The 11,995-nt window shown below is 49.0% G+C and overlaps 1 protein-coding gene across 5 annotated transcripts in view; it reads left to right on the top strand.

Annotated features, from left to right (window-relative positions):
* The first annotated feature begins 8,171 nt into the window (after positions 1-8,171).
* The window catches only part of B3GALNT2 (beta-1,3-N-acetylgalactosaminyltransferase 2), a 54,691-nt gene continuing 50,867 nt past the window's right edge, over positions 8,172-11,995 (top strand). For 2 of the 5 annotated variants that reach the window (XM_059715611.1, XM_059715606.1), the window contains exon 1: positions 8,173-8,329. In XM_059715611.1, coding sequence (XP_059571594.1) covers positions 8,236-8,329 — 94 coding nt within the window. In that variant the 5' untranslated portion in view covers positions 8,173-8,235. Of the gene's footprint in view, positions 8,330-11,995 lie in introns of all 5 variants that reach the window. The other 3 variants (XM_019479768.2, XM_006267189.4, XM_019479769.2) reach the window with 2 other exon arrangements.

Here is an 11,995-nt window from a genome sequence, read left to right as displayed (position 1 = left end):
CTCTCATTGCAAACAGATCAGAATTTTACATTCACTCCAATTTTACTTCTTGTAATATATCTCGGTCCAGCAGAATAACAGCTGAACGTGGACCGTCCTATACGATGCATATCAATCGAAAGTGCCGGATAGGGCACAACAACTGCCGAGATTTGAGTACCCTTTCTGCCCCAGGCCTTTACTGGCTCTGCGGAAACAGGGCTCATAAAATCTTGCCCTGGAATTGGGTGGGGGCATGCACTCTTGGACGTGTTATCCCTGGTTTCGAAATGCATAGTGCAATATATCTGGAACAAGTAAAAAATTTCAACCATCACATGAAAAGGGCGGTTAACCCCTTAGCTACCAGAAACACAGGGTTCCATCGATTTGTGAGAACCTTCATACCGTGGCTTGGAGTAAGAGAATTGGAACTAGCCATAATTAACATTTCAGCCACAATGGAAGCTATGGGAAATGCCACTGCGGATGCAATTCAGGCTCTGCAAAAAGAGATCTCCCAGATCTCACAAGTAACTATACAACACCGCATAGCCCTAGATTACCTATTGGTATCCCAGGGAGGAGTATGTGCCTTAGTAAACTCCACCTGTTGTGTCTATGTCAATCAGGACATGCGAATCGAAACTGACATTCGCAAAATCCGAAATCAGTTGAGGGTCCTACATCAAGTGGCCTCAGAAAATACTGACTGGGGTCTAGAAGAAATGTGGTCTTGGCTAACCTCCTGGCTCCCAGATTTCGGGGCCCTTGGCAAGAAAATCCTGTATGGAATATTGTTTGTCTTGATAGTTCTGATAATGTTCTATGTCTTAATGCAACTGATCCTCTGCTGCGTGAAAGCCAGCAGGGGAAGCTTTAGCAAGGCAAGAAAACCCACAGCAGAGTCTAGAATAATGGTGTTACAAAAGTGTGAGCAGATTGAAAGAAAACATGAAAGGCTGCATGATGAAATAGAGGGGCTCATGAGAATGGAAATTTAAGGCTAAAGTGAGACTAAATAGTCTCAAAGGGGGGGGCTGTGGAATCAGAAAAAATATATGCCTTAAACTTTGATTATTTTAGTTATAAGATGACATAACCGCTTTGTGTAGAATTGCTGGCTCGGTACAGTAAAACAGATAAGGGCAAGTGTTTGTTCTTTGTAACTCTTCTGCAAATGCTTCGCTCACCGCGGCCTTGAAGGTAGAAAAAAAAAAAAAAAAAAGTATGTACAAAGTAGATTTCCAGGTGCAAGAAGGAGGTTTGTGAACTAACCCTATCTCCCCCATAATTCCCATCCTGATAACAGCAAAGAAATAATGAAGTAATATTATAGCCGCTTTTCATGCTAATTTCACTATATGATCACGTGAGTTGTAAGCGACTGTTAAAAAGTATATAAGCCTCCTGATTTTGCTCTTGGGGGGGGACCCCTTCCAAGTGCTTGGGAAATCCATGTCACTTTGGAACTCCCCCTACAGCTGTAGTTTCTTTTGAATAAAAGCTTCTGCTGACCTGACCCAAAAGTACTCTGTGTGTGTTTCCACGACATAAGGGAAAAGAGAAGTAGAGTTATGTGTGTAAACAGGATTTCCAGAGGGTAGTTCATTCCCTAAGAAACTGCCTTGGCACAAACCACATCTCTCTTAGGATTTTGCACCTGTAACTAAAAAGCTAGTGCAGACCAGTGCTGTAGCTAGATATGGGGATTATGGGGAATCCTTGTTGGTGGTGGCAATCTCTTGATTTGAGGCTTATCTCTACCACCACAGCTTACTGTTGGGTCTTGAGGTGACTTGTGGTGGATAGACCATGGCCAAAGGTCATGAAAGATCCCTCAAGGCAGCAAGTGGGACTAGCTCTGGTGTGGCTTAGAGAACTGGCGGGTTATCAGCACTCTCCAAAAATGGGACACCGACAAACAGACACATCCTGGAATCTCTTGAGGCTGTCTTGACAACCTTTCATAGAAGCAGGAAGTTGGCTGTGGCAGTTCCCCTGCAGCAGGTTAGAGTGTCTTGTGTTGTGTCAGGGTTAATCTTATGCAGAGTTAGATCAGGAGTGGGTAATTATTTCATAGAATCATAGAAAATAAGCGTTGGAAGAGACCTCAGGAGGTCATCTAGTTCAACCCCCTGCTCAAAGCAGGGCCATCCCCAGGTAAATCATCCCAGCCAAAGCTTTGTCCAGCCGGGTCTTAAAAACCTCCAGGGATGGAGATTCCACAGCCTCTCTGGGTAACCTGTTCCAGTGTTTTACTACCCTCCGAGTGAGAAAATTTTGGCTAATATCTACCCTAACCTTCCCTTGCTACAACTTGAAACCATTGCTCCTTGTTTTGTCATCTGCCACCACTGAGAACAGTCTACCTCCATACTCTTTTGAACCACCCTCCAGGTAGTTGAAGGCTGCTATTAAATCCCCCCTCAATCTTCTCTTCTCTACACTAAATAAGCCCAGTTCCCTCAGCCTCTCCTCAGAAGTCATGTGCTCCAGCCCCCACACCATTTTTGTTGCCCTCTGCTGGACTCTCTCTAATTTGTCCACATTCTTTCTGTACTGGGGGGCCCAAAACTGGACCCATTACTCCAGATGTGGTCACACCAGTGCTGAATAGAGGGGAATAATCACTTCCCTTGTTCTACTGGCAACACTCCTACCAATGCAGTCCAGTATGCCATTAGCCTTCTTGGCAACAAGGGCACACTGTTGGCTCATATTCAGCTTATTGTCGACTGTAACCCCCAGGTCCTTTTCTGGAGAGCTGCTGCCCAGCCAGTCAGCCCCCAACCTGTGCTGGTGCATGGGATTGTTCTGTCCTAAGTGCAGGACTTTGCACTTGTCCTTGTTGAACCTCATGAGATTTCTTTTGGTCCAATCCTCCAATTTGTCCAGGTCACTTTGAATCCTAGCCCTACCCTTCAGTGTATCTACTACTCCCCGCACCTTGGTGTCACCTGCAAACTTGCTGAGGGTGCACTGTATGCCATCTATGTGACCCATGGACCACATAAGGACTTTTGCTAAGGTGTCATGGGCTGGGTAAGCCTCCTATGCCCCCCGCTGCCCACTATCACCCAGCAACTCACTAAAACTCCCTATGTGGGATGGGACTGTGGGCGGGTGGGGAGCAGTGTTAGGGAGCAGGACAGGCGGGCGAGGCTGGAATCACGGGGTGGGGTTGCGGGGCGCTAACAGTGCAGGGCTGGGGCCTGGAGCAGAGCTGAGATCTGCTGCCTGCACACCCCTGGGACAGGTGTGGGTTCTGCAGGCAGGGATGTGCAGAGAGCAGATCATGGCTGTGCCCTAATCCTGCACTGTCACAGTCCTGCAATCCCAGTATGTCCATGGAGGCTTGCTGGGAACTGTGTGGGCAGGGCATGAGGGTGGGCAGGGAACTGCATCTGGGCCTGGGGCAGGGATCTTGGAGTGGTGACAGTACAGGGCCAGGGTCAGGGATGGGGCAAAGCTATGATCCACTGCCCATGTGCCCCTGTCCACAGAAGTTGCACCTGTCACAGGGGTGTGTGGGCAGTGGCATGGACAACTGCTGAGCCGGGGGGCACTTGCTGCCCCTGACTGGACAGTCAGTGACCGGGGGGGATCCCCTGTGGCCGATCCCGCAGGCTGGGGGGGGTCCCTCCACTGCCAGCCCCAGCCCCTCTGCCCAGGTACCCCAGCCTGTTTGCCCTGCACCCACTGCCGGGGGGAGGGTCCATGTGGGCAGGATGCACAGCCGGGCAGCTGCAATGGGGTCGTGGGCCAGCAGGGAGTGGTGTCCAGGAGCAAAATGGGCAGGTGGGGCCAGGGGGGCCCTGGGATCTTGGGGCGGTGACAAGCGCAGACCTGGGGCACCAGGCAGAGCTACAATCCACTGCCCAGTGGCGACACGTAGGGGGTGCACGTACACCTCCTGAGAGTGCTGATGCACCCCCTGTCAGCCAGCGTTCCCAGGCAGGGGGGGCAGGCAAGAGCACTGGTGCCCCCCATGAGAGCGCCGGCCGGGAAGTGCGCCGGGAGAAGTGGGCCCCCCCACAGCCAATCCTGCTGATCCGGAAGTGCCAGCAGTGATCCGCACGCCCAGAAGTTCCAGCAGTGCACTGCAGCCAGTTGTGGGTCAGCTGGATCAGCCCCAGCAGCCAGAAGGAGCTGCCACCGCTAGGCTGCCAGGAAATTAAATCCAGTGCTGCCCCACTGCTGCCTGCTGTGTGCCAGGGGGTGGTCAGACTGGCCACATGCACCATGCCCAGCACTGCTCGCCACGCCTGGGCTGGGCAGGACTGGAGTGGGCTGGATTTGGCCTGTGGGCTGGATTTTGCCCACCTTTGGTTTAGATGATGGATTGTATAGGATAGTTTAGATAAGGATGATCCTGCCTCAGAAAGGGGATTGAACAAGGTACACTCTGGAGGTCCCTTCCAGCCCCACCTCTCTATGATTCTATGACCTGAATTTCTGTTTCCTCCATTCTTGTCTTTTTTTATTATTGAGTGACATGATGGGTTAAGGAAATATGCTGTCATCAGGCAGTTCAAAATTAAAACCAGCTTTTGGCCAGGGGAAGATCACCAGGGGACCTGGTAGCTGCCTACAAGCTCATCAAGGGGGATCAACAGCAAATAGGCAGAGCTCTTTTCTCCCCAGCACCACCTGGGGTGACAAGGAACAATGGTAATAAGCTGATGGAGAATAGGTTTAGGTTGGAGATCAGAAGGCAATATTTTACAGTTAGGGTGGCCAGAATCTGGAACCAACTTACCAGGGAGTCGGTCCTTGCCCCTACCTTGGGCATATTCAAGAGGAGGTTGGATGATCACCTGTCTGGGGTCTGGTGAACCCAGCATTCATTCCTGCCTATAGCAGGGGGTCAGGCTAGATGATCTGTTCAGGTCCCTCCTGACCCTAGCTACTATGATACTATGATGATATGATCTTCATCTTCTTTTTTCAGAATGAACAAGTGTGGCAGATGTGCTCTTATCTCCAAGGATCTTCTATCCTTGGAGGTTTTTAAGGCCTGGCTTAACAAAGCCCTGGCAGGAGTTATCTAGTTGGGGATAGTCCTACTTGAGCAGGGGGTTAGACTAGATCACCATTTCTCAACCCGTGGATCTGGACCCAAAAATGGGCAGCAAGAATATACGAAAGGGTCATGAACAAACTTAAAATGGATCAACAAACTTTAAAAATAGATTCTCCTTTAAAGGAGAAAAACATGGGAAACCAGGGCTTTTCCCTTGCAGGCTGGCAGTTTCAGCCTGCAAGGAGCTGCTTGGGGTCCCCCATGGTTCTCCACCCCCAGCCCTTACGCACTGGGGACTGGGGCCTGGGAACAAGAGGGCAGTGGGTTGGGAGTGAGGGGCACTGGTTCGGGACTAGCCATGGATGTTTACAAATGGGTACTGGAACAAAAAAGTTGAAAACCACTGAACTAGACCTCCTGAGGTCCCTTCCAACCCTCATTTTCTATGATTCTAAGATGCCTGAGTCAACAGATTTCAGCTTCAAATTCTTCCACCTGGGACCTCTTGAGCATAGTGACATTTCAGAGAGGGGGGACATTGGCTGCCCAGGTTCCCCTGCTTCACCTGTGGCAGGTTAGGGTGTACGGTCTGTGTTGTGTCAGGGTTGAAAGTAGTAGATGATGGGTGCCATGATTTAGATTACGGGTGTCATGTCAGGGTGGAGGTAGTCTTATGTAGAATTTAGATCAGGGTTGGCAATGTTTGTTGGCAGAGTGCCAAAAACACCTTTAACTTCAGCTTGAAAGAGGTTGGCATGCCGGGGCAGACAGTGGAGGAGCCATGAGGGCCCAATCCTTGTTGTGGTAGTGCAGCCCCAACCCTTCCCCACCATCTACCCTGAGGCATAAGCCAAGCAAAATGCCTTTGCCTGCCACACACTGGCATTGGGTCAGGGGTTGCCTATCCCTGGTTTAGATGATGGCATGTAGGCAGGATTTGAATTATGGGGAAGCTCCGGGGGGGGGGGGCTGAGCCATCCCATAAGAGACAAGCCCTCCTATAAGATTTGAAAATCATAACCTGAGGGGTCTCCGATTTTATTGGGGGCATCGTAATGGGTAGCCCAATCTTTTTTGTAGATCCCCACAAGGGTTAAAATGCAATTCAAACCCTGATTGTAGGGAATGGCTTGGAGAGGGCTAATCATTCTCAGGCAGGGGGTCGGACTAGATGCCCCTGGAGGTCCCTTCGAGCCCCACTCCTGTGTGACCGTATTGTGCTATGAATGTACAGGGTGGTTTGGCTCAGGCTGGTCCTATCTCAGGCAGGAGGTACCACCAGTCTGCAGTATGCTGGTACTGGGTTTTTGGTTGTAGCCATGTTGATCTAAGGATGTATGCAGGCAAGCTTCTTTGGGCAGATGTGATAGACCAACTGAGTAGTTGGAAGAAAGTTCTTGGCAAGCTTGTGGGTGCAATTGCCCTTCTTCTGACACAGGGAGACTCTGCTGTTCTGAGACTCCAAGGAATAGATTCATAGGTTGTAAGGGCCTGGAAGGGACCTCACAAGAACATCGGGCCCAGCCCCCTGCACCAGGCAGAAAAGACAGCTGGGGTCAGGTGACCCCAGCAAGGTGACTGTCCAGTCTCCTCCTGAAGATTTCCAGGGTAGGTGATTGCACCACCTCTGGAGGGAGCTTATTCCACAGCCTGGACTCCCTGACTGTGAAGAAGTTTTTCCTAATGTTAAGCCTAAACTACTCTTCCAGGAGTCTGTGGCCATTACTCCTGGTTTTTCCCAAGGGTGCCCTGGTGAACAGTTGGTCACTGAGCCCTTGATTTACTCCCTGATGTCGCGGTGAGAGAAGCTAAATGAGAAAAGCCAGAAGTGCAGTAGGATGTCAGTAAGAACATAAATAGGTAAAATTAGAAAGACAAAAGGTAGAGCAGGGAAGGGAGGATGGGGAAAAAAGCTGCAGGAGAGAAGCCAAAGGTGAGTACGGGAGATTCTACAGTAGTTGTATTTCAAGGTAGAAAAGAGGCTATCTGTGAAGAAGGAAATAGCTGGAAATGAGGAAGACAAAGGGCAAAAAGGTAGGGCATAGTATCATGGGCCACTGGTGCCTCCTGAGTTGGGGGGTGCACTTACCCCCCTCCCCCCCGGGCAAGTCAGCAACCGGGAAGGGGGCTCCCCTGTGGCTGATCATGCCAACTGACCCGGAAGTGCCAGCAGTGTGTCCAGAAGGGCCAGGGGCTTGCCTGTAAGTGCCAGCAGTGCTTCTCCTGGTGCCGCAACTCCCTAGCCAGCCCTCTTGGGGGGGCACCATTGCTCCCGCCTGCCCCCGTGCTCCCCCTACCTGTCGCCACTGCATAATCATATGCTGGTACTAACACTTACACGTAGGGGCAGGGCAAGAGAAACGCATCTTATCTGTAGGGATACTTGATCTACACAAGAGAGCAAGCTCGCAAAGAGACTCTCATTGGGCCCAGAGGGATTGTTTTCCAGCTTCTGCTTCCCCTGTGCGAAAATGAAGTTTATTTCCTACCGATGAGGACTTTTCCCCTCTCCAACTTTCCCTGAGCCTGATGAAGGGCGCATAAGCCTGGAAGCTTGCAGAAAAAGATATATATATATAATTGCAAATATATATAGATATATATATAGCTAAATAATTGCAAATATCTCTAGATAGATAGATAGATAGATAGATAGATAGATAGATCATTGCAAATATCTATCTATATATATCTAAATACTTGCAATTATATATGGATATAGGTATAGATATCTTTTTCTGCAAGCTCATGCGCCCTTCATCAGGCTCAGGGAAAGTTATTATATCTATATATAGAGAGAGAGATAAATATATATATATATATATATATATATATTTGCAATTTCTCCATTGCTCTAATCAAAGGTATCATTTAAGAACCAAGAGTCCTAGATTTGTGCATTTCTGTCGGGATACTAGGCATTTTTTTTTTTAAATAACTGAGTAGCAGAAATGATCGGAGGTTTCTTGTTTGGTCTTTGTCTAAATTCTGTCTTCTCTCTCTCTCTCTCTCTCTCTCTCTCTCTCGGTGCCTCAGCCGGCCGTGGAAGCCCCGCCGCAGTGCCCGAGGGGGCGTGGCCGCGGGGCATTGTGGGGCTTGTAGTGCGGGCGGCGGCGGCGCTGTCCCCGCCCGGGCGCGGGGCGGCACTGCAGCTCCCGGCCGGCGGCCGCCGCGAGCCCGGCCGGCGCCGCGGGGAGCGGAGTAGAGCGGAGCGGCGGCGGCGGCGGCCAATGCGCAATTGGCTGGTGCTGCTGTGCCCCTGCGCGCTGGGGGTCGCGCTGCACCTCTGGCTGCTGCTCGGCGGCCCCGCCAGGCGCCCCGCAGGTAGGGGCACGGGACGGACGGACCCGCGAGGCTCCCCGCAGCCGCGCCGCACAGTGGGCTGGGGGCGCCCTGGGGCGGGGGCCGTGCCGGCAGCCCGCGGGAGGGGGTGGGGTGCTCCCTGGGGGCGCTGCAGGGGGAGAGGCTGAGCAGCTGCCACCTTTGATTTCCTCCCCCCCCCCGCCCCTCTCTGCTTGCAGGAGGGCCAGCTGAGCCCTGCCTGAGATTGAGTCCAGCTTGCCCCCGTGTCCTGGCAGCCCAGCAGGAGCGGGGCTTCCTCTGCCTCTGGGTAGGGTGCTGACAACTTGTCTTACCTTGGCTGCGAAATGGGTTTGCTTGGAAAACCTGGTGTGAATGCGCTGCTATGGCACCGCCTTGTTCAGAGCTGCCGTTCCTGGCGCCCTGGTCCACACTGGGCTGGGTAGTGCTGCTGGGGGGGGGCGGGGTTGGGAAGGCATCAGTTGGGTTTTGGTTTTGTTTTTTACACACACAACTCAATACTGAACGTAGGTCTTAGATGGTTCCAAAGTTGCTGACTTCCTGAGGACGTAGTCCAGCAAGAAAAAGAGATTGCTTTTTGCATCCTGTACCTTGTATTTCTTGTGCTGACAGCCAAGTCCCAATGTCCTGGCAGCCGAGCAGGCGCAGGGCTTCCTTTTTCTATTAGTCCAGGTGCTGATGGCTTGTCTTACCCTGGCTGCGAAATGGGTTTGCGCGCTTGGAAAGCCTGGTGCGATTTGCTCCTCTCCTGGCACCACCTTGTTCCGAGCTGGCGTTCCCAGCACTCAGTGAGGTTGGGGCATCGCAGCCTGGTTGTGGTTCCAACAGCGGTCGTGAAGAGCCGCCCAGCAGGCTTGTTATCAGTCATCTATGCTGGGAAGAGGGTGCTGTTTTTACTGGACAGATCTGCCTGGAGCTTCCTGTTGAGCTGATAGCTTATTTAGTTATGACCGACCCTTTAAGAGGGAGTGAGTTGGAGCCTCTTCCCTCTTGAGTGTTGGCTGCAGGATTGTTCAGTGAATCCTACAGCCAGTTCCTGGCACCTCTGGGATGGTCGCAGTGCCAGTGGGGCTGCAGGGGCTGGGTTGCACAGGTGTCACATCCTGGGTGGCCAGGAGAGGTAAAAATGAAGCTTTATTTAGAAACATAGCACATTTGATCTGGGACCAGCAATAAACACAGACCCACCTTTATTACCAAGAGGATCAATTTTCTGCATTCCTCTGCTGACCACCATTGTCTGGAGAAAAAACGAGAATTTTTCCTGTACGTGGAAGGAAATGCTTTCCTGGGAGGATGAAGAATAGCTTAAGTGTGTAAAGATCATCTCTTTATACCTCTCTTATTTTATTGCTTGGTCTTTTATACTATAACTGAGTTGGGGCAGCACTGGGGCTAGCACCAATGCACCCCATCCCAGACAAGGAAGAGCAGGGCTGGATGAGGTGTCACTCTGGAGTCTGAGGGGCTTGGGAAGGCACAGGCTGTGTGTGTAAAATAAATAAATAAAAACAAAATAAACTCAATACTAAGCACAGGTATTAGATGATTCCGAAGTTGCTGAGTTCATGAGGAAGTAGTCCAGCAAGAAAAAGAGGTTGCATCCTGTACTTTGTATTTCTTGAGCTGGCAGGTGCATTCCTCAGAAAAGAAGTCAACACTTCTCTGTGAAGGGCAACCTTTCGGTTTGAGAAATGCCAGGTTAGGGGAAATGATACAGTCTTCATATCTGAAGATTCTTTTCCCTCATTCTAAAGATTTCTATTTCTACCCACCAGTTATTCCTCTTTCAAGGACAAATCCTGGTCCTTTTCAATGCAGTAGCAAAGCACTCATTTCAGCAGAGCCAGTATTTAGTCTGTAGTACTATAATGATAATAATTTTGGTGTTAAAATACATTGCCAGTTTGGAGTTCAATTCTGCAAGCACTTATTACTGGACTTTGTGATGCTCAGTGTGAGACTAGCTCCTTGTACTGTGCGTGGTAGTGTTAGGGTGATCAGGCCCTTCTTAATTAAACAGATGCCAAACAGTTTTTCCAGATTTTCTTTCTCTCACTCACACACCCCGCCCAACCCCTGTGACCTTGCAGTTTGATACATGTAGATCTTATTTAATTGTAACAAAAATAAATCTCCTGTATTAATGTTAAAAAACCCAAAACAGATCTTGCACAAGGTGGGATAATTTCCTAGAGATGAAAGCTGCCACCTTTGTGTCTTGATTCTTCAAAGGGGTAAGCACCCTTACTCAATGTCTTAAAAGGATCATACACCTTATTAGCCCTCAGAAAGTGCTGAGAAGCGTATGATATGAAGCGTATGCAGAAACATTCCTGCACTGGCAGAGAGAAGAAAGATGAGTTAAGAGGCCTCTCTTATCTCTGCCTATTGTACTATGATTTGCATTCTTCAAAGTTCTTTGTGATCATTAATAAATTAATATGCCACAGAGTAGGAAATGCACTTATTTTTAAAACACGTCTCAAAACTTGAATTATTAAGGTAGTCTGACAACACTATCTAATAAAGCCAGCTTCAATGCCGTTTATTGTTGAGTAATTCTTTTTTGTTTTATTTTATTTGCTGTGCCTGCCACTCTGTTATTTACCACCTGGGTTCTTTGGCAAGAACAAAAAGTAAATTGATCTCAAAATAGTTCTTTACAATAGCTGTGGCATAAAAATGTATTGTTGGTGCATATTTTGGCATTTCCTTAAGCTTTATGGCATCACGTAGTTGTACAATTATCCACCAGTGTGGATCAAAGGTGATATGAATAGCAGTCAGTCACAAGGTACAGAGCCAAGCTTACCCTTATATTAATCTGTGAAGGCAAATGGAATTATACACTTGACTTTTTCATTTGGATGGAGGTCTCTAGATTAATTGCCTTTTTTGGTCTGGATAGTTCTGAAAGAAAGCAGGAATAGCACAAATCTGAGAGCTGTGTTTGCTTAAAACAGGTTAATCTGAACTATCATTCGCATTGTATTTTATAATGGAATCATAACAGAAAGGTATTGATGCATTAATAAGCATTTTGGTTTTTGGAGGGGAGGGCTGTGGTGTGCATACAGTGAAAAGGGAATTAAGGTGAACAGAAACTTCTGTAAGAAGAAAATAGCTCAACCTTAAATTTGGCATGCTTACATTAAGATAGTAAAATGAGAATCAGAGAAACAGAAAACTAGAAAGGACCTTCTGCAAAATCAAATCTAGTATCCTTCTGCTGCCAGCTACCTTATCAGGGATCCTGGTTTTCGCTGGTAAAAAATTGTAAATTCTCTGATTAAAGCCCCCAAATCTGTGACTAAAATGAAAGGCCACTCATATATATATATCAGTTGAACACAATGTTTTCTTGATATATTTACAATTTAAAGCAATTTGGAGTGTCATAATCACTATAATAAAATAAATTCTAAATGCATATAAATCTTGGTATTTGATTTTGGAGTTTTTTATCATGGAAAATCAGAGCTCCCCATGGCCCCTTAGCTAACAGAACGCAGGTCCAGGCTCCTCATTCCCAGGGTCACAGCCCCCCGGCCCTGCTCATGCCCCTCACTTCCCACCCACAGCCCCCTGGCCCTACCGGTGCCCCTCATTCCCCACAGCTCCCAAGGCCCTGCTGCTGCCCCTCACTCCTGCCCCCCCAGCCCTATC

The sequence above is a fragment of the Alligator mississippiensis genome, chromosome 1 (assembly GCF_030867095.1).
Source record: "Alligator mississippiensis isolate rAllMis1 chromosome 1, rAllMis1, whole genome shotgun sequence".
Classification (NCBI taxonomy): domain Eukaryota; kingdom Metazoa; phylum Chordata; order Crocodylia; family Alligatoridae; genus Alligator; species Alligator mississippiensis.
This window is presented reverse-complemented; position numbering and strand designations above follow the sequence as displayed.